Source organism: Rhinoraja longicauda, chromosome 7 (genome assembly GCF_053455715.1).
Source record: "Rhinoraja longicauda isolate Sanriku21f chromosome 7, sRhiLon1.1, whole genome shotgun sequence".
NCBI lineage: Eukaryota > Metazoa > Chordata > Chondrichthyes > Rajiformes > Arhynchobatidae > Rhinoraja > Rhinoraja longicauda.
In genome coordinates, this window is record NC_135959.1 from 2,669,715 (window position 1) to 2,695,694 (window position 25,980).

The 25,980-nt window shown below is 51.6% G+C and overlaps 1 protein-coding gene across 1 annotated transcript in view; it reads left to right on the forward strand.

Moving 5' to 3' along the window:
* Nucleotides 1-25,980, forward strand: part of ints4 (integrator complex subunit 4) — a 46,874-nt gene that overhangs the window by 6,683 nt on the left and 14,211 nt on the right. The window contains exons 3-16 of the mRNA XM_078402919.1: nt 400-506; nt 4,212-4,397; nt 5,773-5,823; nt 7,275-7,363; nt 8,088-8,208; nt 8,938-9,009; nt 9,868-10,042; nt 11,332-11,537; nt 13,441-13,583; nt 15,674-15,789; nt 19,993-20,126; nt 21,442-21,599; nt 23,500-23,593; nt 25,451-25,578. Coding sequence (XP_078259045.1) covers nt 400-506; nt 4,212-4,397; nt 5,773-5,823; nt 7,275-7,363; nt 8,088-8,208; nt 8,938-9,009; nt 9,868-10,042; nt 11,332-11,537; nt 13,441-13,583; nt 15,674-15,789; nt 19,993-20,126; nt 21,442-21,599; nt 23,500-23,593; nt 25,451-25,578 — 1,780 coding nt within the window. The remainder of the gene's footprint in view (nt 1-399; nt 507-4,211; nt 4,398-5,772; nt 5,824-7,274; nt 7,364-8,087; nt 8,209-8,937; nt 9,010-9,867; nt 10,043-11,331; nt 11,538-13,440; nt 13,584-15,673; nt 15,790-19,992; nt 20,127-21,441; nt 21,600-23,499; nt 23,594-25,450; nt 25,579-25,980) is intronic.

The window sequence follows — 25,980 nt, forward strand, 5'->3', positions numbered from 1 at the left end:
GCTATCCTTAAGAGCTCTATCTAACTCTCTCTTGAATGCATTCAGAGAATCGACCTCTACTGCCTTCTGAGGCAGTGAATTCCACAGATTTACAACTCTCTGACTGAAAACGTTTTTCCTCATCTCCGTTCTAAATGGTCTACCCCTTATTCTTAACTGTGGCCCCTGGTTCTGGACTCCCCCAACATTGGCAACATGTTTCCTTGCCTCTATGTTATTCCCTTCACCTGTCAGTGGTCATAATGTTTAGGCTGATCACTGTATATACCACATCTGTAGAGGTCATCATGGTTGGAAATGATGTCTAAGCCATTGAGAAAGCTTTCTGAAGTTTCTCATTGGGAGTGGAGTTGGCAGTGTTGGAGTGTGTGTTTCTACGTGTGTGCCCTGTTCTTTCAGAATCCCACCAAGTCCTCGCCCAGCTGTTGGACACCATGTTGGTGATTGGCGTCCAGCTACAGGAGAACCTGCCACTCAGTTTCCGGCTGGTTGACATTGGCTGCAAGGTAAGAAACATAGAAACATAGGTGCAGGAGTAGGCCATTCGGCCCTGTGCCGACCAGCGATCACCCCCCTATGCTAACACCATCCTACACAACAGGGACAATCTATATTTTTATTCACACAATGCTGGAGTAACTCAGCAGGTCAGGCAGCATCTCGGGAGAGAAGGAATGGGTGACGTTTCGGGTCGAGACCCTTCTTCAGACTGAAGAAGGATAGTGTTAGTGTGCGGGGATCGCTGGTCGGCGCGGACCTGGTGGGCCGAAGGGCCTATTTCCACGCTGTATCTCTGACTGAAGAAGGGTCTCGACCCGAAACGTCACCCATTCCTTCTCTCCCGAGATGCTGCCTGACCTGCTGAGTTACTCCAGCATTGTGTGAATAAAAACCTTCGATTTGTACCAGCATCTGCAGTTATCTTCTTAGGGACAGTCTATAATTGTTTTGTTTACCGTGGCCAATTAACCTACAAACCTGTCCCGTCTTTGGAGAGTGGGGAGAAACCTGAGCACCTGGAGAAAACGCACGCAGGTCACAGGGAGAATGTACAAACTGTACAGCCATCATCCGTGGTCAGGATGGAACCCGGGCCTGTGGCGCTGTGAGGCAGCAACTCTACCGCTGCGCCCACTAATGGTTCAGTGGTTCAAGTAAGAATGTCATTGTTCTACTTGGGGCGTGTGACAATGAAATACTCGTGTCCCATTTACCAAGATACAGTGAAATACATTTTTTACCTACAGATCGGTGAGATTATTAGAAACATAGAAAATAGGTGCAGGAGTAGGCCATTCGGCCCTTCGAGCCTGCACCGCCATTCAATATGATTATGGCTGATCATCCAACTCAGTATCCTGTACCTGCCTTCTCTCCATACCCCCTGATCCCTTTAGCCACAAGGGCCACATCTAACTCCCTCTTAAATATAGCCAATGAACTGGCCTCAACTACCCTCTGTGGCAGAGAATTCCACAGATTCACCACTCTGTGTGTGAAAAAAACCGTTCTCATCTCGGTCCTAAAAGACATCCCCCTTATCCTTAAACTGTGACCCCTTGTTCTGGACTTCCCCAACATCGGGAACAATCTTCCTGCATCTAGCCTATCCAACCCCTTAAGAATTTTGTACGTTTCTATAAGATCCCCCCTCAATCTTCTAAATTCCAGCGAGTACAAGCCGAGTCTATCCAGTCTTTCTTCATATGAAAGTCCTGCCATCCCAGGAATCAATCTGGTGAACATTCTCTGTACTCCCTCTATGGCAAGAATGTCTTTCCTCAGATTAGGAGACCAAAACTGTACGCAATACTCCAGGTGTGGTCTCACCAATGCCCTGTACAGTGACCCATTCTGTCCCTGACTAGTGAGGTGCAACGAGACCAGGGCGTGCTTGCATATCAGTCACTGAAAGTAAGCACGCAGGCACAGCAGGCAGTGAAGAAAGCTGATAGCATGCTGGCCTTCATTGTGAGAGAGTTTGAGTTTAGGAGCAAGGAGGTCCTACTGCAGTTATACAGGGCCCTGGTGAGACCGCACCTGGAGTATTGTGTGCAATTTGCCTCCTAATTTGAGGAAGGACGTCCTTGTTATTGAGTCAGTGCAGCTTTGTTTCACCAGGTTAATCCCCAGGATGGTGGGACTGTCATGTGAGGAAAGATTGGAAAGACTCGGCTTGTAGTCACTACAGCGAATGCAGCGCCGGAGACCCGGGTTCAATCCCGACTACGGGTGCTGTCTGTACGGAGTTTGTACGCTCTCCCCATGACCTGCGTGAGTTTCCTCTGATATCTTCGGTTTCCTCCCACACTCCAAAGACGTGCAGGTTTGTAGATTAATTGGCTTGGTGTATGTGTAAACTGCCCCTAGTGTGTATGATAGTGTTAGTGTCCGGGGTTCGCTGGTCGGTGCGGACTCGGTGGGCCGAAGGGCCTGTTTCCGCGTTGTATCTCTAAAGCTAAAACAACTAAAACTAAGTTCTAAGAGCAGAATGCACACATGCCAACACAGCTCGATCTGGGAACGGCTCCATCCAAGACCGCAGGAAATTGCAGCGAATCGTGGACGCAGCCCAGACCGTCACACAAACCAACCTCCCTTACATTGACTCCATCTACACCTCACGCTGCCTCGGCAAGGCCAGCAACATAATCGTGGACCAGTCTCACCCCGGTCACTCCCTCTTCTCCCCTCTCCCATCAGGCAAGACGTGCAGAAGTGTGAAAACGCGCACCTCCAGATTCAGGGACAGTTTCTTCCCGGCTGTTCTCAGGCAACTGAACCATCCTACCACAACCAGAGAGCAGTGCTGAACTACTATCTACCTCATTGGTGACCCTTGGACCTTGATTGGACTTTGACAATAGACAATGGGTGCAGGAGGAGGCCATTCGGCCCTTCGAGCCAGCACCGCCATTCAATGTGATCATGGCTGATCATTCTCAATCAGTACCCCGTTCCTGCCTTCTCCCCGTACCCCCTGACTCCGCTATCCTTAAGAGCTCTATCTAGCTCTCTCTTGAATGCATTCAGAGAATTGGCCTCCACTGCCTTCTGAGGCAGAGAATTCCACAGATTCACAACTCTCTGACTGAAAAAGTTTTTCCTCATCTCCGTTCTAAATGGCCTACCCCTTATTCTTAAACTGTGGCTGGCTTTATCTTGCACTAAATGCTATTCCCTTATAATGTATCTGTACACTGTGAACTGCTCGATTGTAATCATGTTTTGGCTTTCCGCTGACTGGTTAGCGCGCAACAAAAGCTTTTCACTGTACCTCGATACACGTGAGAATAAACTGAACTGAGCTGAGAGACAGCGTGGAAACAGGCCCCCTCGGCCCACCGGGTCCGCGCCGCCCAGCGATCCCCGCACACTAACACTATCCTACACACACTAGGGGCATTTTACATTTGTACCAAGCCAATTAACCTACAAACCTGCACGTCTTGGAGGGAACCGAAGATCTCGGGGAAAAAACACACGCGGTCACGGGGAGAACGTACAAACTCTGTACAGACAGCGCCCGTGGTCAGGATGGAACCCGGGTCTCTGGCGCTGTGAGGCAGCAACTCTACCGCTGTGCCCCCGTGTTCAATGATCTTTCATTGGACTTGTACGTGGTCCTCCTCCCGCACTCCAAAGGCGTATAGGTTTAGACAATAGGTGCAGGAGGAGGCCACTCGGCCCTTCGAGCCAGCACCGCCGTTTGTAGGTTGTGTAGGAAAATAACTGCAGATGCTGGTACAAATCGAAGGTGCACCTTGTATTTCGCTTGGGCAGCTTACAGCCCAGCGGTTGAACATTGACTTCTCCAACTTTAGACAGCTCCTCTGTCGCTCCCTCCTCCTTCCCAGTTCTCCCACTGTCTTCCTGTCTCCACCTATATCCTTTCTTTGTCCCGCCCCCCCCCCTGACTTCAGTCTGAAGAAGGGTCCTGACCCGAAACGTCACCCATTCCTTCTCTCCAGAGTTGCTGCAAGACCCAGTGAGTTACTCCAGCATTCTGTGATACCTTAGGTTTGTAGGTTAATTGGCTCTGGTAAAAATAGCCAGCACCGTTTTTGTGTGTCATAGCCATGTACAAGTGCATTTCATTATGCCCACAGTACTTTGAGACGTTGCATAGTGGTAAAAGAAGCTATCAAAGTGCAAGAGTTTAATTTTTAGTGACTGTCGTGCTGTTATTTCTCCGCCACGATCAAAATCAGCATCTGCTGGACACGTCTCACATGGTACGGAACAAATCCTTACAGCTGGTTGGCTGCCTGGGCTCCCTTGACAGACTTGGAGTGAAGGAGCTGGAGAACATGGCGACCAAAGACGTGCAGAAGATCATCAGCGACTCCTTCACCGACCAGGACCCACGCGTCCGAACGGCCGCCATGAAAGCCATGGTAAGCTCTAGCGAGTCAGAGGAGCAGAACTTGATTGGACTCGTATCAGGATGCATCGTGCACCACAGCTTGGTTTGGTGGGAACAGCTCCATCCAAGGGCACCCACCCAGAGAGTTGTGAATCTGTGGGATTCTCTGCCACAGAGGGCAGTGGAGGCCAATTCACTGGATGAATTTAAAAGAGAGTTAGATAGAGCTCTAGGGGCTAGTGGAATCAAGGGGTATGGGGAGAAGGCAGGCACGGGTTACTGATTGTTGATAATCAACCATGATCACAATGAATGGCGGTGCGGGCTCGAAGGGCCAAATAGCCTCCTCCTACACCTATTTACTATGTTTCTAAGAATAAGGGGTAGGCCATTTAGAACAGAGATGAGGAAAACCTTTTCATTCAGAGAGTTGTAAATCTGTGGAATTCTCTGCCTCAGAAGGCAGTGGAGGCCAATTCTCTGAATGTATTCAAGAGAGAGCTAGGTAGAGCTCTTAAGGATAGCGGAGTCAGGGGGTATGGAGAGAAGGCAGGAATGGGGTACTGATTGAGAATGATCAGCCATGATCACATTGAATGTTGGTACTTTCTCAAAGGGCCGAATGGCCTCCTCCTGCACCTATTGTCTGTCCAGGTCTCTCATTATTTGATAAGTTTTAATGAGGGCCCGCCCTAATCGGGTGAAGCAGGATTGGCACGGTGGCGCAGCGGTAGAGTTGCTGCCTCACAGCGCCAGAGACCCGGGTTCGATCCCGACTACGGGTGCTGCCTTAACGGAGTATGTACGTTTTCCCCGTGGCCTGCGTGGCTTTTTTCTAAGATCTTCAGTTTCCTCCCGCACTCCAAAGACGTACAGGTTTGTAGGTTAATTGGCTTGGTGTAAATGTAAAATTGTCCGTGGTATGTGTAGGATAGTGTTAGTGTGCGGGGATCGCTGGGCGGTGCGGACCCGGTGGGCCGAAGGGCCTGTTTCTGCGCTGTAACTCTAAACTAAATCAGTAGAGCCTGATACTTGCCTCCAACCTCACCCAGCCTCTGCCTCGCCTGTTCTGTACCAAACTCCCTCATGGATCAACGGTTCTCTCCGGGTGCTCCGGTTTCCTCCCACACTCCAAAGACGTGCAGGTTTGTAGGTTAATTGGCTTCTGTTAAAACATTCCTAGTGTGCAGGATAGTGCTAGTTTACAGGATGGTCGTTGGTTGGTGCGGTCTCGGTGGGCTGAAGGACCTGTTTCCATGCTGTATCCCTGAAGTTAAACGTGAAGTCTGGATGCAACCTTTAATTCCACTGCGGTTCTCCATATTAACGCAGACTGCACTACAATAGTTATGGTGACTGTGTCGTTCTACTGATATTCAGTGTGCCTCTCTTGTGTTTTGTCCTAGTTACAACTTCATGAACGGGGAATGAAGCTGCAGCAGACCATCTACTGTCAGGTAAACATAGACACATAGAAAAATAGGTGCAGGAGTAGGCCATTCGGCCCTTCGACCCAGCACCGCCATTCAATATCATCATGGCTGATCATTCACAATCAGCCCCCCGTTCCTGCTTTTTCTCCACATCCCTTGCTTCCGTTAGCCCCAAGAGCTAAATCTAACTCTCTCTTGAAAACTTCCAGTGAATTGGCCTCCACTGCCTTCTGTGGCAGAGAATTGGGGCGGTCACGGTTGCGCAGCGGTAGAGTTGCCGCCTTAAAGCGAATGCAGCGTCGAGGTCTCTTTGATCATTGAAAAAGCAAATCTCCCGTAAACAGAAAAGCATCCCAGAGTTAAAGACACGGTGGCGCAGCGGTAGAGTTGCTGCCTCACGGCGCCAGAGACCCGGGTACCATCCCGACTACGGGCGCTGTCTGCACAGAGTTTGTACGTTCTCCCCGTGACCCGCGTGGGTTTTCTCCGAGATCTGTAGCATACCTGATCACATGGCCGGAAGCAAGCTGTGGCTCGCTGACATTGCCCAGCGTTTGCACCATCGTAAAGTCGACATATCGTAAGTAACCTTCCTGTGATCTTCCACGTACTGCTTCATTATTTGATTGCACTAGGGGATAGAGTACCGAATAGTTCACATAGTTGGGGGTGGTACGGTGGCGCAGTGGTAGAGTTACTGCCTTTCAGTGCTCACAGCGCCGGAGACCCGGGTTCGATCCTGACTAGTGGCGCTGTCTGTACGGAGTTTGCATGTTCTCCCCGTGACCACTTTGGTTTTCTCTGAAATCTTCGGTTTCCTCCCACAATCCAAAGACGTGCAGGTTTGGAGGCTAATTGGCTTGGTGTATGTGTAAATTGTCCCTAGTGTGTGTAGGATAGTGTTCGTGTACAGGGATCGCAGGACGGCACGGACTCGGTGGGCCGAAGGGCCTGTTTCTGTGCTGCATCTCTAAACTAAACCTAACGGGGCTTTCTCTTTCTGATTCTGCTCATTTCGGTGGTTTTTTTCTAAGTTCTTCGGTTTCCTCCCACAGTCCAAAGATGCAGAGGAGGTTTGTAGGTTAATTGGCTTGGTATAAGTATAAATTGTCCCTGGTGTGTGTAGGATAGTGTTAATGTGCGGGGATCAGCCATGATCACTGTGAATGGCGGTATAAGAAAATAACTGCAGATGCTGGTACAAATCGAAGGTATTTATCTCACAAAATGGTGGAGTAACTCAGCAGGTCAGGCAGCATCTCAGGAGAGAAGGAATGGGTGACGTTTCGGGTCACTGTGAATGTACACTGTGAATGGGGGTGCTGGCTCGAAGGGCTGAATGGCCTACTCCTGCACCTATTGTCTATTGATCGGTGGGCCGAAGGGCCCGTTTCCGCACTATGTCTCTAAACTAAACTTAAAATAAGTGGTGTAGCGTGTGTATTTTGATCCAGCTGTCCTCTGCGTTTCTAAAGGCGTGCCGGGCGCTGTCCGATGACTACGAGCAAGTCCGTTCCGTAGCCGTGGAGCTGGTGTGGGTCCTCAGTCAACTTTACGCTGATAGGTCAGTGTTACTGGAGCTGTGAGCTTCATCCGCCATTATAGAATCGTACAGCGTGGAAACAGGCCCTTCAGCCCAATAGACAATAGGTGCAGGAGGAGGCCATTCGGCCCTTCGAGCCAGCACCGCCATTCAATGTGATCATGGCTGATCATTCTTAATCAGTACCCCGTTCCTGCCTTCTCCTCATACCCCCTGACTCCGCTATCATTAAGAGCTCTATCTAGCTCTCTCTTGAAAGCATCCAGATAATTGGCCTCCACTGCCTACTGAGGCAGAGAATTCCACAGATTCACAACTCTCTGACTGAAAATGTTTTTCCTCATCACCGTTCTAAATGGCCTACCCCTTATTCTTAAACTGTGGCCCCTTGTTCTGGACTCCCCCAACATTGGGAACACGTTTCCTGCCTCTAACGTGTCCAATCCCTTAATAATCTTATACGTTTCAATAAGATCCCCTCTCATCCTTCTAAATTCCAGCCTAGTCGCTCCAGTCTTTCAACGTACGACAGTCCCTCTATCCCGGGAATTAACCTAGTGAAGGAATGGGTGACGTTTCGGGTCGAGACCCTTCTTCAGACTGAGGTTCCGTTGTCATTGAATTCCAGTGCTTGCTTGGGTTTTCAGGTCTGATTGGGATGGTTTGGGTGTCGTGTGTCTGGTTAGGTCTGGTCTGTACACGTTGCCTCTGTTCCAAGGTTGCTGCGTTTTTGTTTCCCCCCCAGTATAGTTCCCATTCCCTCATCCAACGAGGAGATCCGCCTGGCTGACGATGCCTTTGGGAAGATCTGCCACATGGTGAACGACGGGTCGTGGCTGGTGAGAATACAGGCGGCCAAACTGCTGGTGAGAATCATCTTCACCCACACAAACCTTCGGAGATACGGCGCGGAAACAGGCCCTTCAGCCCACCGAGTCCACGCCGACCAGCGATCCCCACACACGAACACTATCCTGCACAGGGCGGCACAGTGGCGCGGTGGTAGTGTTGTAGCCTTACAGCGAATGCGGCGCCGGAGACCCGGGTTCCATCCCGACTACGGGCGCCGTCTGTACGGAGTTTGTACGTTCTCCCCGTGACCTGCGTGGGTTTTCTCCGAGATCTCCGGTTTATTCCCACACACCAAAGACGTGCAGGTATGTAAGTTAATTGGCTTGTTAAATGAAAAAAATTGTCCCTGGTGTGTGTAGGATAGTGTTAGTGTGCAGAGATCGCTGGTCGGCGCGGACCCGGTGGGCCGAAATGGCCTGTTTCCGCGCTGTATCTCTAAACTAAACTAAACACACACACACACAGGACATTTTACATTTATACCAAACCAATTAACTGACAAACCACGTTTTTGGAGTGTGGGAGGAAACCGAAGATCTCGGAGAAAACCCACGCAGGTCACGGGGGGAACGTACAAACTCCGTACAGACAGCACCCGTAGTCGGGATCGTACCCAGGTCCCTAGGCGATGTAAGGCAGCAGTTCTACCGCTGCGCCACCGTGCCGCCCCGAAGCTGTGTAACGATGTTTGCCGTCACGTTTACCTTCATGGCTTTGCTTCTCATCAGCTCCTTGTATTTCAGGGGTCCATGCACCAAGTCAGTGTACAGTTTCTGGAACAAACCCTTGATAAGAAACTGATGTCTGATCTGAAGGTGCGTTCAACATTGTTAAGTTCCATGTCTAATAATTTTATACTATAGTTATATGCACCGATCAGCCAAAACATTATGACCACTGACGGGCGAAGTGAATAACATTGGTTATCTTGTTACAATGGCACCTGCCAAGGGGTGGGATATATTAGGCAGCAAGTGAACAGTCAGTTCTTGAAGTTGACATGTTGGATGCAGGAGAAATGGGCAGGAGTAAAGACCTGAGCGACTTTGACAAGGGCCAAATTGTTATGGCCAGACGACTGGGTCAGAGCATCTGTGAAACGGCAAGGCTTGTGAGGTGCTCCCGGACCGACAGTGGTCCGAGGAGGGACAAACCACAAACCGGCGACAGGCAGGGTGTTGGGCGCCCAAGGCTCATCGTTGCGCGAGGGCAACGAAGGCTATCCCGTCTGGTCCGAACCGACAGAAGGTCGACTGTGGCACAAGTCACAGAAAATGTTAATGGTGGTCACGGGAGGAATGTGTCACAATACACAGTGCATCGCACCCTGCTGCATATGGGGCTGCACACGGAGGACCAACAGCATATTAGGCAGGTGGTCATAATGTTTTGGCTGATTAGTGTATGTTAACCATGTCATGGTATTTATTCACAAAATGCTGGAGTAACTCAGCAGTTACTCGACCCGACCCAAAACGTCACCCATTCCTTCTCTCCTGAGATGCTGCCTGACCTGCTGAGTTACTGAGTTACTCCAGCATTTTGTGAATAAATACCTTTGATTTGTACCAGCATCTGCAGTTTTTTTCTTATATTAACCATGTCATGTGCACACTCGGCCATGTGGCGATTAACTTGGCCTTGACTTCTCCCCCTTTGCCTTGGCCCGACAGAGGAAGCGCAGTGCCCACGAGCGGGCCAAGGAGCTGTACACCTCGGGCGAGTTCTCCAGCGGCCGCAAGTGGGGCGACGATGCCCCCAAGGAGGCGGTGGACACCTACACGGTCAACCTGATCAACTCGGGGGCCTGCGGGGCCTTCGTCCACGGGCTGGAGGATGAGTTGTACGGTAAGATGGGGCTGCCCTCAGTTCACAGCGTGGTACGGTGTGGAAACGGGCCCTTCAGCCCAGCTTACCCGCACTGACCCACATGCCCCATCTACACTAGGCCCGCCTGTTTAACCCAGATCCCTCTAAACCTGTCTCATCCATATACCTGTCCAAATAGTCATAGTGATACAATGTGGAAACAGGCCCTTCAGTCCAGCTTACCCGCACTGACCCACACGCCCCATCTACACTAGTTCCCACCTGTGTAACCCAGATCCCTCTAAACCTGTCTCATCCATATACCTGTCCAAATAGAGGCATAGTTAAACAACGTGGAAACAGGCCCTTCAGTCCAACTTGCCCACACTAATCAACATGCCCCATCTACACTAGGCCCACCTGTTTAACCCAGATCCCTCTAAACCCGTCTCATCCATATAACTGTCCAAATAGAGTCATAGAGTGATACAACGTGGAAACAGGCCCTTCAGCCCAGCTTACCTGCACTGACCCACATGCCCCATCTACACTAGGCCCACCTGTTTAACCCAGATCCCTCTAAACCTGTCTCACCCATATACCTGTCCAAATAGTCATAGTGATACAATGTGGAAACAGGCCCTTCAGTCCAACTTGCCCACACTAATCAATATGCCCCATCTATACTAGTCCCACCTGTGTAACCCAGATCCCTCTAAACCTGTCTCATCCATATACCTGTCCAAATATAGTCATAGAGTGATACAACGCGGAAACAGGCCCTTCAGTCCAACTTGCCCACACTAATCAACATGCCCCATCTAGACCAGTCCCACCTGTTTAGCCCATCTATATACTAAAACTCTTGTTTGTTTGTTCTTGAACTACAGCCAAAACGGTACCCGATAGCACGACAATTGTAGGCCCACCTTACTCACCGTCGTCCCTTTGGTGCTAATGGAACAAGTTTCATTGAAATCGGTGTTATATTTTTTAAGTTATTCACGTTTTAAAGTTTACTTCTATCTCCCAGGGAGGGTGGGAGGAGGATCAGGGGGGGTTGAGGGGGATGGAGTGGAAGGGGAGAGGAGGGAGGGGGGAGGGGAAGGGAAGGGGGGGGGAGTCCTGCCATTCCGGGAATTAACCTAGTGAACCTATGCTGCACGCCCTCATGGGGCATGTTAGTCGGTGTGGGCCGAAGGGCCTGTTTCCACGCCGTGTGGCACAGCTGACGGTGTGAAGCGAGCGCCGGAGCCTCGTTGGGACCCCGCGGTTTTTGACCGAGCCGTCTCTTTCTCTCTCTTCCCCCCCCCCCCCTCGCGGGGCAGAGGTCCGTAGTGCGGCAGTGGAGTCCCTGTGCATGCTGGCCCAGGCCTCCGCCTCCTTCGCCGAGAAGTGCCTGGACTTCCTGGTGGACATGTTCAACGACGAGATCGAGGAGGTGAGGCTGGGCTCCATCCACGCCCTGCGGAAGATCTCCTGCCAGATCCGCCTGCGGGAGGACCAGCTGGACACGGTGCTGGCCGTGCTAGAGGTGAGCGCTCGCTGTCACTCACGCCCGGAACGGCAGGGAGAGAGAGGTTGGGCGGGCTGGGACTACATCCCCTGCAGTGCAGGAGGATGAGTGAGGGGCGAATCATGAGGGGAATAGATGCACAATCTTTAACCCAGAAACATAGAAAATAGGTGCAGGAGGAGGCCATTCGGCCCTTCGAGCCAGCACCGCCATTCATTGTGATCATGGCTGATCATCCACAATCAGTAACCCGTGCCTGACCTTCTCCCCATATCCCTTGATTCCACTAGCCCCAAGAGCTCTATCTAACTCTCTTTTAAATTCATCCAGTGATTTGGCCTCCACTGCCCTCTGTGGCAGAGAATTCCACAAATTCACAACTCTCTGGGGGAAAAACTTTTTTCTCATCTCAGTTCTAAATGGCCTCCCCTTTATTCTTAGACTGGTTCTGGACTCCCCCAACATTGGGATCATTTTTCCTGCATCTAGCTTGTCCATTTTTATAATTTTACTAGAACAAGTGTGCCCGTTCAAAGCGGGCCCGTTGGGCCCGTCCCCACACCCCCCATTTTCTCCTCCCCCAGCCCCACTCTTACTCTCCCCACACCCTCCCCTTGGGCGGGGAGGGAGTGGTGGAGGGAGGGAGGTGTTGAGGATGGAGGGGGGGAGGGTGATGAGAGATGGGGCGGTATTTGTGGAGGGGGGAGAGAGTGAGGGGGGAGGGGGAGGGGAGGAGGGAGGGATGGGGGAGAGGGGAGGGATATGGACCTCCCCTTTTCCCAGTACCCCTCTTTCCCCCACCACCAATTCCCCTCCGCACTACCCCTGTTGTCCCATTCCCCATTCTCAGACCCCCCCCCCCCCCATCTTCTCTCCCCCAGACACACTCTTAGCATCAGTTAAAGGCCCGGTGGGGGGGGGGGGGGTGCGGGGGATCGGATCAGTGAAAAGTCCGGGGGGGGGGGGGGGGGGGTGCAGGAGATCGCATCATTCAAAGGCCCGGGGGGGGGGGGGGGGGGGATAGCGGGGGGGGGGAGCGCATCAGTGAAAGGTCGGGGGGGGAGGGGGGAGCGCATTAGTGAAAGGTCCGGGGGGGGGGAGAGAGCATCAGTGAAAGATCCGGGGGGGGGGGGATAGCGGGGAGAGGATCTCCCGGGTGTGAGAGAGAGGAGAGAAGCAAGGGGAGAGAGGGGCACAGACGCACAGCAGCGCCACGCTGAAAGCCTTCAATAAATCAGTAGGAGGGGGGTGCATGGGCATTTTGACGTCACACGCTGAAGGCCATGGAAAAGACGGCTGGAATTTAAAAAAAAAAACTAAAACCTCTGTAACTTAAAAAATATACGACCGAATCAAATAAAAATATCATTTTCCAGCAGCGTTCAGCGTGGTGATTAAGGCGGTGCAAACATCGTGGCGCTACGGTTCACCGTTTTTGCCGAAAATCAGCCGAAAAAATGAGAGATTTAAAAAAAGACTTTTAAACCTTTGTAACTTAAAAAATATACGACCGAATTAAATAACAATATCATTTTCGGCAAGCGTCCAGCGGTGTGATTAAGGCGGTGCAAAAATTGTGGCGCTACGCCTCACCGTTTTGCAGAAATCAGCCGAAATCACTGTTACAGATAGGGCTAACGGAATCAAGGGACCTGAGACGTCACCCATTCCTTCTCTCCCGAGATGCTGCCTGACCCGCTGAGTTACTCCAGCGTTTTGTGTCTACCAAGGAACTGCAGATGCTGGTTTAAACCGAAGATAGACACAAAAAAGCTGGAGCGACTCAGCGGGTCAGGCAGCATCTCCGGAGAGAAGGAATAGGTGACGTTTTGGCTCGAGGCCCTTCTTCAGTCTGATGGAATGGTGTGTTGGGACATTGAGTCTGGGTCGGGAAGTCATGCTTTGTCCTTCTGTTTGTCAGGACTCGTCCCGTGACATCCGCGAGGCTCTTCATGAGCTGCTGTGCTACTCAAACGTGTCCACCAAGGACGGAATCCACCTGGCCCTGGTGGAGCTGCTGAAAAACCTGGCCAAGTACCCCACCGACCGCAACTCTATCTGGAAGTGAGTCCTCTCCTGTGCTTTTAGATTTTAGATTTAGATTTTTTAGATTTAGAGATACAGCGTGGAAACAGGCCCTTCGGCCCACCAAGTCTGTGCCGCCCAGCGATCCCCGCACACTAACACTATTCGACGACACTAGGGACAATTTTTACACTTACCCAGTCAATTAACCTACAAACCTGCACGTCTTTGGAGTGTGGGAGGAAACCGAAGATCTCGGAGAAAACCCACACAGGTCACGGGGAGAATGTACAAACTCCGTACGGACGGCGCCCGTAGTCGGGATCGAACCTGAGTCTCCGGCGCTGCATTTGCTGTAAGGCGGCAACTCTACCGCCGCGCCACCGTGCCGCCCTTTTATCAAGGGTTGGGGGGGGGAGGGCGGATTCTCAGCCTCAGAAGGCAGTGGAGGCCAATTCTCTGAATGTATTCAAGAGAGAGCTAGATAGAGCTCTTAATGATAGCGGAGTCAGGGGGTATGGGGAGAAGGCAGGAACGGGGTACTGATTGAGAATGATCAGCCATGATCACATTGAATGGCGGTGCTGGCTGGAAGGGCTGAAGGGCCTCCTCCTGAACCTGTTGTCTATTGATATCAGGCATACACCGCTATTCCGTCATGTTAAAGCCTGCCTGCGCTCTGAAATAACAAACACCATCAGACACTGATGGTAAAGACACAACTTTATCGCGCTAGCGGGGGTGGGAGAGTCACTGTGAGTATGGCCACGTACTTGCCAGCTCCTCGCGGCGGTCTCACTCCCTTATTTTGTACCGCGGCAGTGTATTTATACAGGGGTGGTCACGGGTCCAGCTAACCACACAATCAGCATGTTTCTGCGCCGGTTCTTATTGTCCAGAACAGACTTGTTTATCTCTGCGGTACTGCAGGTGCTCCCCGGCTTACGGTGCTCCGACTTGCGATAGGACGACTCTGCGCCGGCGCAAACGGCAGCCACCCGTGGCGAGCCGGGAGCACCCCACAAGCCTTGCCGTTTCACAGATGCTCTGACCCAGTCGTCTGGCCAGAACAATTTGGCCCTTGTCAAAGTCGCTCAGGTCTTTACTCCTGCACATTTCTCCTGCATCCAACACGTCAGCTTCAAGAACTGAGTGTTCACTTGCTGCCTAATATATCCCACCCCTTGACAGGTGCCATTGTAACAAGATAACCAACGTTATTCACTTCTCCTGTCAGTGGTCATAATGTTTTGGCTGATCGGTGTATGTCTATATACATACATATACACACACAGTGAAACTTTTTTTACTGGGGGGTGGTAAGCAACTATTAATTTTGACTGCAATATTATTGTTTGTCGACTTGTCTGTTTTCTATATACAGTATGTATATGTGTGTGTGTATACGCACAAACACGCACACACGTGTATATGTGTGTATCGTACCTGGGTCTCTGACGCTGTAAGGCAGAAAACCCATCTCCGCTGTGCCACCGTGCCACCCTTGCTAAACCAAATGCATGTTATAGACAGTAGGTGCAGGAGTAGGCCCTTCGGCCCTTCGAGCCAGCACCGCCATTCAATGCGATCATGGCTGATCATTCTCAATCAGTACCCCGTTCCTGCCTTCTCCCCATACCCCCTGACTCCGCTATCCTTAAGAGCTCTATCTGGCTCTCTCTTGAATGCATCCAGAGAATCGGCCTCCACTGCCTCCAGAACCCGTGCCATTCTGCCGATGCTGCCCGGCGTCAGCCCGTGCCTTAACGGGCGGCGCAGCGGTAGAGTTGCTGCCTTACAGCGAATGCAGCGCCGGAGAATCAGGTTCCATCCTGACTACGGGTGCTGTACTGTACGGAGTTTGTACGTTCTCCCCATGGCCTGCGTGGGTTTTCTCCGAGATCTTCGGTTTCCTCCCACACTCCAAAGACGTGCAGGTTTGTAGGTTAATTGGCTGGGCAAATGTTTTTAAAAAATTGTACCTAGTGGGTGTAGGATAGTGTTAGTGTGCGAGGATCGCTGGGCGGCGCGGACCCGGTGGGCCGAAGGGCCTGTTTCTGCGCTGTATCTCTAAATCTAAAAAAAATGAGAACCGCCAGTGAATTTGACGGTGTTTTCCATCTTTGCAGGTGCCTGAAGTACCTGGGGAGCAGGCACCCGACCCTGGTGTTGCCCCTGGTGCCTGAACTTCTCAGCACCCACCCCTACTTTGACACGCCCGAGCCAGACATGGATGACCCAGCTTGTATCCTGATTTACAAAGCAGCGCTCCCCCTTTCTTTACGTACAGGAGAAAAAAAAACGCAGATGCTGGTTAAAATCGAAGGTAGACGCGCATTCCTGGAGTAACCCAACGGGTCAGGCAGCACCTCGGGACAGAAGGAATGGGTGATGTTTCGGGGTCGAGACCCTTCTTCAGAAGGTTTCCTTTCTTTACTTTAGTTTTTAGTTCAGAGATGCGGCGCGGAAACGGGCCCTTCGGCCCACCGGGTCCGCGCCGACCATCGATCCCCACACACTGACACTATCCTACACCATCTAGGGACAATTTACCAAGCCAATAAACCTACAAACCTGCACGTCTTTGGAGTGTGGGAGGAACCGAAGATCTCGGAGAAAACCCACACAGGTGACGGGGAGAGCGTACAAACTCCTTACAGACAGCGCCCGTAGTCGGGATCGAACCCGTGTCTCCGGCGCTGCATTTGCTGTAAGGCAGCAACTCTAACGCAACGCCACCCTTTCTCTAATTGTGGAATTCATTGCCACAGTACGGGTGCTAGGGGTTACGGGGAAGGAACGCAGGAGAATGGGGTTTAGGAGGTAAGATAGATCGGCAATGATGCAGGAAAAATGTTCCCAATGTTGGGGGAGTCCAGAACTAGGGGCCACACAGTCTAAGGATAAAGGGGAGGCCATTTTAAAACTGAGATGAGACAAAACGTTTTCACCCAGAGAGTTGTGAATTTGTGGAATTCTCTGCCACAGAGGGCAGTGGAGGCCAATTCACTGGATGAATTTAAAAGACAATAGGTGCAGGAGTAGGCCATTCGGCCCTTCGAGCCAGCACCACCATTCAATGTGATCATGGCTGATCATTCTCAATCAGTACCCCGTTCCTGATAGAGCTCTAGGGGCTAGCGGAATCAAGGCATATGGGGAGAAGGCAGGCACGGGTTACTGATTGTGGCTGATCAGCCATGATCACAATAAATGGCGGTGCTGGCTCGAAGGGCCAAATGGCCTCCTCCTGCACCTGTGTTTCTATGATTGAATGGCAGTGGTGCACTGGATGGACCGAATAGACTAATTCTGCTCCTATCATTTATGAACATATTGCACAAGGGATAATGTTGCAAAATATTAATGACATCAAACATGGTTCACTCAGAAGGGGATTGTAAATAAAAAGCCGCCGGTCCCTATTCCGAACCATGGCCAGGGGATCTGAACAAATGGTTATTCCTCAGTGGAGACACAGATACTGGAACTGCAGATATTGGAATCTTGAGCAAAACACAAAGAGCTGGCTTTGTCAATGGGATCGGCAGCTTCTGTGACTAGAATGGACAGGTCATAAAGTTATAAGATCACAAGTGACAGTAGAATTAGGCCATTCGGCCCTTCGAGTCTACTCCGCCATTCAATCGTGGCTGATCTATCTCTCCCTCCTAACCCCATTCTCCTGCCTTCTCCCCGAAACCCCCTGACACCCGTGCTAATCAAAGATCTATCTATCTCTGCCTTAAATATATCCACTGACTTGGCCTCCACAGCCGTCTGTGGCAAAGAATTCCACAGATTCACCACCCTCTGAGTAAGGGTCGGGATCCTTCTTGAGAGCTTTCGTGCCTGTGGCCTGTTCGCTACAGTCTGTCTAAAGAAGGGCGGCACGGTGGCGCAGCTGCTGCCTCACAGCGCCAGAGACCCGGTTTCGATCCTGACTACGGGTGCAGTCTGTACGGAGTTTGTACGTTCTCCCCGTGACCTGCGTGGGTTTCCTCCGGGTGCTCCGGTTTCCTCCCACACTCCAAAGACATAGAGGCTTGTAGGTTAATTGGCTTTGGTAACATTTGCAAATTGTTCCGAGTGTGCGTAGGATAGCGTTAGTGTGCGGGGATCGCTGGTGGGTGTGGTGTGGTGTCGGTGTGGTGTGGTGTCGGTGTGGTGTGGTGTGGTGTCGGTGTGGTGTGGTGTGGTGTGGTGTGGTGTCGGTGTGTGGTGTGGTGTCGGTGTGGTGGTGTGGTGTGGTGTGGTGTGGTGTCGGTGTGGTGTGGTGGTGTAGTGTGGTGTAGTGTCGGTGTCGGTGTGTGGTGTGGTGTGGTGTGGTGTCGGTGTGGTGTGGTGTCGGTGTGGTGTGGTGTCGGTGTGTGGTGTGGTGTGGTGGGTGTGGTGTGGTGTCGGTGTGTGGTGTGGTGTGGTGTGGTGGGTGTGGTGTGGTGTTGGTGTGTGGTGTCGGTGTGGTGTGGTGTGGTGTCGGCGGGCCGAAGGAATGGTGGGCAGAATATATCATTAAGAAGGGATTGGACACGTTGGTTTATACAAAAGGACACAGAATGCTGGAGTAACTCAGCGGGTCAGGCAGCATCTCTGGAGAACATGGATAGGTGACGTTTCACAGAGTGCTGGAGTAACTCAGCGGGCCAGGCAGCATCTGTGGAGAACATGGATAGGTGACGTTTCACAGAGTGCTGGAGTAACTCAGCGGGTCAGGCAGCATCTCTGGAGAACATGGATAGGTGACGTTTGGGGTTGGGACCCTTCTTCAGAACAGTTCTCAGCAGCGTACCGCACCTGTTCCAGAGACAAAGTCCAATGTTCGCAATGGCGAGGAGGTGAATCGGACAGTACCCTAGCTTATGGAAGGACGTTCAGAAGCCTGGTAAGAGAGGGGAAGAGTACCATTGTGTTTGTGCATGAAGGAACTGCCGATGCTGATTTAAACCAAAGATGGAAGCAAAATGCTGGAGTATCTCAGAGGGACAGGCAGCATCTCTGGAGAGAAGGAATGGGTGACATTTCGGGTCGAGACCCTCTTTCCGACTCGACTCGAAACGTCACCCATTCCTTCTCTCCAGATATGCTGCCTGTCCCGCTGAGTTACTCCAGCATTTTGTGTCTTACCATTGTGTTTGTACAGAGTTGGAGAGGGGAAGAAGGAAGGGTGGTTTTATAGAGGTTATAGAATTATGAGAAGAATAGGTCTGGTAAACACACAGTCTCTTTGCCCAGAGTAGAGGAATCGAGGACCAGAGGACATAGGTTTACGGTGAAAGGGGAAAGAATTAATAGGAACCTGAGGGGTAACTTTTTTTACACCGAGGGTGGTGGGTGTGTGGAACGAGCCGCCGGAGGAGGTAGTTGAGGCTGGGACCATAACACATTTGGGGGGAGAATCCAGAAATAGGAGGAGCAAAGGGACTTGGGAGTGCTGGTGCACGATTCCCAAAAAGTCCATCTGCCAGTCGAATTGGGAGTAAAGAAAGCAAGCTCGATGCTGGCACTTATTTCAAGAGGACTTGTACACAAAAACAGGAGTGTAATGCCGAGGCTCTACGAGGTGCTGGTAAGGCCACATATGGAATATTGTGAGCCATTTTTGGCCCCGTATCTGAGGAAGGATGTGCTGGCTCTGGAGAGGGTCCAGAGGAGGTTGATCCCTTTTAGACAGGGACATGGATAGGACAGGTTTGGAGGGATATGGGCCAAACGCGGGCAGGTGGTCGGCATGGGCAGGTTGGGCCGAAGGGTCTGTTTCCACGCTGTATAGACAATAGGTGCAGGAGGAGGCCATTCGGCCCTTCGAGCCAGCACCACCATTCAATGTGATCATGGCTGATCATCCACATTCAGTACCCGTTCCTGCCTTCTCCCCATACCCCCTGACTCCGCTATCCTTAAGAGCTCTGTCTAACTCTCCCTTGAATGCATTCAGAGAATTGGCCTCCACTGCCTTCTGAGGCAGAGAATTCCACAGATTCACAACTCTCTGACTGAAAAAGTCTTTCCTCATCTCCATTCTAAATGGCCTACCCCTTATTCTTAAACTGTGGCCCCTGGTTCTGGACTCCCCCAACATTGGGAACATGTTTCCTGCCCCTAATGTGTCCAACCCCTTAATAATCTTATACGTTTCGATAAGACCCCCTCTCATTCTTCTAAATTCCAGTGTATACAAGCCTAGTCGCTCCAGTCTTTCAACATATGACAGTCCCGCCATTCCGGGAATTAAGATCCCTTCTCATCCTTCTAAAATGATCAGCCATGTTCACATTGAATGACGGTGCTGGCTCGAAGGGCCGAACGGCCTCCACCTGCACCTATTGTCTATAAATTCCAGTCTAGTCACTCTAGTCTTTCAACATACGACAGTCAACCCTATGAGTATGACCCTATGACTCCAGTTAAAGATGTTGAGCGAATGTTTCTTAACTGGAGATGGTCCCAGACATCGCCGTGCTGGTGCTGGTCTTCAACGCCGCCAAGACCTGCCCCACCATGTCGGCACTCTTCTCCGACCACACCTTTCGACACTACGCCTACCTGCGGGACAGCCTGTCCGACCTGGTGCCACCGTTACAGGTAAAGAGGGAGAGCGTCAGGGCTCGTACATCACGGCGCGGTCACGGTGGCGCGGGCGGTAGAGTTGCCGCCTTGCAGCGAACGCAGCGCCGGAGACCCGGGTTCCATCCCGACTACGGGCGCTGACAGTACGGAGTTTGTACGTTCTCCCCGTGACCTGCGTGGGTTTTCTCCAAGATCTCCGGTTTCCTCCCAGACTCCAAAGACGTGCGGGTTTGTTGGTCAATTGGCTCGGTGTAAATGTAAAAATTGTCCCTAGTGTGTACAGGACGGTGTTAGTGTGCGGGGATCGCTGGGCGGCGCGGACACGGTGGGCCGAAAGGGCCTGTTTCCGCGCTGTATCTACAAACTAAACTAAACTAAATCACGCCAGGTTCAACATCATTTAGAAGGATGGAAGAACTGGAATTTAGAAGGTTGAGAGGAGATCTTACAGAAACATATAAGATTATTAAGGGGTTGGACACGCTAGAGGCAGGAAACATGTTCCCAGTGTTGGGGGAGTCCAGAACCAGGGGTCACACAGTTTAAGAATAAGGGGTCGACCATTTAGGACTGAGATGAGGAAAAACTTTTTCACCCAGAGAGTTGTGAATCTGTGGAATTCTCTGCCACAGAGGCCAATTCACTGGGTTTTCAAGAGAGTTCGATTTAGCTCGTAGTGCTAACGGAATCAAGGGATATGGGGAGAAAGCAGGGCTGGGGTACTGATATTGGATGATCAGCCGTGATCATATTGAATGGCGGTGCTGGCCTGAAGGGCCGAATGGCCTCCTCCTGCACCCCTATTTTCTATGTTTGAAACCGGAGTACTCGGCGAAAACCCAAGTGTTCACAGGAAGAACGTGCAAACACCGCACAGACGGCACCCACAGTCAGGATCGAACCCGGGTCTCTGGCGCTGTGAGGTAGCAATTCTACCGCTGTGTCACCCTGGTTCTGTATGTTTCCCGTTCTCTGATGGGCAGTCCTTTTAAAAAAAAAAAATTTTTTAATTGCTTTTATTCAGAACAAAACGAAAATACAAAAAAAAGTAACACGTCAAAAACAGTTTACAAACAAAGAGTTATCAAATTAAAATAACGTCGACGTTATCAGTATTACACTCGACCTCCCGCGGCAACCAGCATTCACGGAAGGCCTCCAGAGTCCTGCGTGGACACAGCGCGTTCCCACTCCTGCGGCACGCGGGCGTGGACGTGGGCCTGGAAGTGGGGCGGGCAGCTGACATGGGAGTGGTGGTTGGTGATGACCCACTGGTGGAGATGGAGGTAGATGGGAGAAGCGGACCCAGCCTGTGCTTTGTCTTCCCCAGTTGCCGGGCAGAAAGATGGTATCCGTGTCGGACTCGTCCAACCACGAGCTGAACGAGGACTTGTCTCGGCAGTTTGTGCAGCAAAGCCTCGACCGAGCTCAAACTATTCAGCACCTGGACTCGCAAGGAGCTCAGGAGCTCCTGAAACTAACCATCCGGTAAGTGTTATTAAGGGGTTTAAGATTATTAACTCAGAGGGTCAGGCAGCATCTTGGGAGAGAAGGAATGCGTGACGTTTCGGGTCGAGGAAATTTGAGGAAGGGTATTCTTGCTATTGAGGCAGAGTATTATCTGAATGGTGTCAAGTTAGGAACGGGGGACGTACAACGAGATCTGGGTGTCCTAGTGCATCAGTCACTGAAAGGAAGCATGCAGGTACAGCAGGCAGTGATGAAAGCCAATGGAATGTTGGCCTTCACAACAAGAGGAGTTGAGTATAGGAGCAAAGAGGTCCTTCTGCAGTTGTACCGGGCCCTAGTGAGACCACACCTGGAGTACTGTGTGCAGTTTTGGTCTCCAAATTTGAGGAAGGATATTCTTGCTATTGAGGGCGTGCAGCGTAGGTTTACTAGGTTAATTCCCGGAATGACGGGACTTTCATATGTTGAAAGACTGGAGCGACTAGGCTTGTATACACTGGAATTTGGAAGGATGAGAGGGGATCTTATCGAAACGTATAAGATTATTAAGGGGTTGGACATGTTAGAGGCAGGAAACATGTTCCCAATGTTGGGGGAGTCCAGAACAAGGGGCCACAGTTTAAGAATAAGAGGTAGGCCATTTAGAACTGAGATGAGGAAAAACTTTTTCAGTCAGAGAGTTGTGAATCTGTGGAATTCTCTGCCTCGGAAGGCAGTGGAGGCCAATTTTCTGAATGCATTCAAGAGAGAGCTGGATAGAGCTCTTAAGGATAGCGGAGTCAGGGGGTATGGGGAGAAGGGAGGAACGGGGTACTGATTTAGAATGATCAGCCATGATCACATTGAATGGTGGTGCTGGCTCGAAGGGCCGAATGGCCTCCTCCTGCGTCTATTGTCTATTGTGTTGAAAGGGTTTCAAGCTTGAAAGGGTTCAGGAGAGATTTACGAGGATGTCGCCAGGACTAGAGGGTTTGAGCTACAGGGAGAGGTCGAGCAGGCTGGGTCTCTATTCCATGGAGCGCAGGAGGATGAGGGGAGATCTGAACAAAATCATGAGAGGAATAGATCGGGTAGATGCACAGAGTCTCTTGCCCAGAGTAGGGGAATCGAGGACCAGAGGACATAGGTTCAAGGTGAAGGGGAAAAGATTTAATAGGAATCCGAGGGGTACCTTTTTCACACAGAGGGTGGTGGGTGTATGGAACGATCTGCCAAAGGAGGAAGGTTTTGGAGTGTGGGAGGAAACTGAGAATCTCGGAGAAAACCCACGCAGGTCATGGGGAGAATGTACAAACTCCGTACAGAAAGCGCCCGTAGTCAGGATGGAACCCGGGCCTCTGGCGCTGCATTGGCTGTAAGGCAGCAACTCTACCACTGCGCCACCGTGACCGCCCTGGCACGCAGGATAGTGTTAGTGTACGCTGGTCGGCACCGACCCGCTGAGCCGAAGGGCCTGTTTTTTAGATTTAGATTTAGAGATACAGCGTGGAAACAGGCCCTTCGGCCCACCGGGTCCGTGCCGCCCAGTGATCCCCGCACACTATCCTACACACACCAGGGACAGTTTTTACATTTGCCCAGCTAATTAACCTACAAACCTGCACGTCTTTGGAGTGCGGGAGGAAACCGGAGATCTCGGAAAAAACCCACGCAGGTCACGGGGAGAAGGTACAAACTCCGTACAGACGGCGCCCGTAGTCGGGATCGAACCTGAGCCTCCGGCGCTGCATTCGCTGTAAGGCAGCAACTACTGCTGCGCCACCGTGCCGCACTTTCTGTGCAGTACCTCCAAAGTCTAAAGCCAACTAAAGCGCACGACTGATATTTGTTGACATGCAGCTCACAGAAATGCTCAGCTCATTTCAGATGAGGCACACGCCTCAAGTATTTTCTTCTTCAACCTTCCTTCCGAACGCAGGGACCTGGAGAGACTGGGGGAGCTGCAGCCTGAGCTGGCGGGGATGGCCGAGTTTTCAGCCACTTACCTGCAGTGCCAGCTACTCCTCATGAAGGTAAGCAAGCCGGCAAAAACATCTATAAAATGTCTTTCACAGGGTCATAGAGACATACAGAGTGGAAACAGGCCCTTTGGCCCAACTTGCCCACACCGGCCAAGTAAAATCGTGAGAGGAACAGATCGGGTGGACGCACAGAGTCTCTTGCACAGAGTAGGGGAATGAAGGACCAGAGGACATAGGTTCAAGGTGAGGAGGGAAAAGACTTAATAGGAATCTGAGGGGTAACTTTTTCACGCAAAGGGTGGTGGGTGTATGGAACGAGCTGCCGGAGGAGGAAGTTGAGGCTGGGAATATGGCAAAGTTTGAGAAACTGAAATGATGGGACAGGTTTGGAGGGATATGGGCCAAACGCAGGCTGGTGGGACTAGTGGGACCACAGTTTAAGAATAAGGGGTAGGCCATTTAGAACGGAGATGAGGAAAACCCTTTTCAGTCAGAGAGTTGTGAATCTGGAATTCTCTGCCTCAGAAGGCAGTGGAGGCCAATTCTCTGAATGCATTCAAGAGAGAGCTAGATAGAGCTCTTAAGGATAGCGGAGTCAGGGGGTAATGGGGAGAAGGCAGGAACGGGGAGAAGGCAGGAACGGGGTACTGATTGAGAATAATCAGCCATGATCACATTGAATGGCGGTGCTGGCCAGAAGGGCCGAATGGCCTCCTCCTGCACCTATTGTCTAACAGGCCCCAACTGTGCAGGCGTGGACCCTTTGGGTTCCCATTGTGACGTTGGACACGGAGGTATGACTGCCCAGGCCTGGCTGACGGCCAGGGAAAGTAGGGAAGGGGTTTATTAAAGTTTAAAAAGTGAATAACTTTTAAAATATTACAACCATTTGAACCGCAGGCCGATAGTGAGTACGGTGGGCCTAAAATTGTTGTGCCATCGTGTACCACTTTGCCTGTATTTTGGGAACAAATATATCCACAAACACATCCACAAACTCACACACGTACAAGATGAAAGTTTTAGTAATATGTATATAGATTATCTCAAGCGTTGGTGGCTGAGAGGAGACCTGAGAGAAGAGGATAAGAGGCACAGGGTGTACAGAACCTTTTACCAAGGGTGGAGATGTCAAACACTGGTGAGCATTGCTTCAGGTCAGATGGAGTGGGCAGTGTAAAGGAGACGTGTGGGCAAGGCAAACCAACCGCCCATCCACTGGCTCCATCTACACCTCACACTGCCTCGGCAAGGCCAGCAGCCCAGACCATCACACACACACACACACACACACACAAACCAACCTCCCATCCACTGACTCCATCTACACCTCACGCTGCCTCGGCAAGGCAGCAGCCCAGACCATCACACACACAAACCAACCTCCCTTCCACTGACTCCATCTACACCTCACGCTGCCTCGGCAAGGCCAGCAGCATCATCACGGACCAGTCTCACCCCGGTCACTCCCTCTTCTCCCCTCTCCATCGGGCAAAAGGTACAGAAGTGTGAAAACGCACACCTCCAGATTCAGGGACAGTTTCTTCCCGGCTGTTATCAGGCAACTGAACCATCCTACCACAACCAGAGAGCAGTGCTGAACTACTATCTACTATCATCGCCGACCAGCGATCCCCGCACACTAACACTATCCTACACACACTAGGGATCATTTACACATTTACACCAAGCCAATTAACCTACAAACCTGCACGTCTTTGGAGTGTGGGAGGAAACCGGAGATCTCGGAGAAAGCCCACGCAGGTCACGGGGAGAACGTTGCAAACTCCGTACAGACAGCGCCCGTAGTCGGGATGGAACCGGGGTCTCCGGCGCTGCGAGGCAGCAGCTCTACCCGCTGCGCCACCGTGCGGCCCTTTGTGACACGGTGTGTTGTTCCCTTCGCAGTCACTGCAGGAGAAGCTGTGGAACGTGGCCGCCCCGCTCTACCTCAAGCAAAACGTCATGGCAGCCTCAGCCGCCAGGCAGGTCAGTGGTCTCCCGGCTTGTCCTTGGTCTCACCGCTCCCACCCTTGGCATGGTGGATGGAGCGATCAAAACAACACAGAGTGCCGGAGTAACTCAGCGGGTCGGGCAGCATCTCCAGAGAGAGAGAGAGCGTGATAGGTGAGGCTTCGGGCTTGCCACCCTTCTATAAACTGAAAAGTGGCTCCACCCTAATCTTCCGGTCCGAAGAAGGTTCTCGACCTGAAACGTCACCTATCCATGTTCTCCACAGATGCTGCTGACCCGCTGAGTTACTCCAGCACTCTGTGTCCTTTGGTTTAATTGTTTGGAGATGCAGATGGTGATGACCCCCATCCCACCTCTCCCATTCACACCCGGGCCTCCCCTCCCCCCCTCTCCTCTTCCACCTCTCCTCTCTTGCTCCTCTCCTCTTCCCCCACTCCTTTTCCCCCTCTACTCTCTCTCCTCCC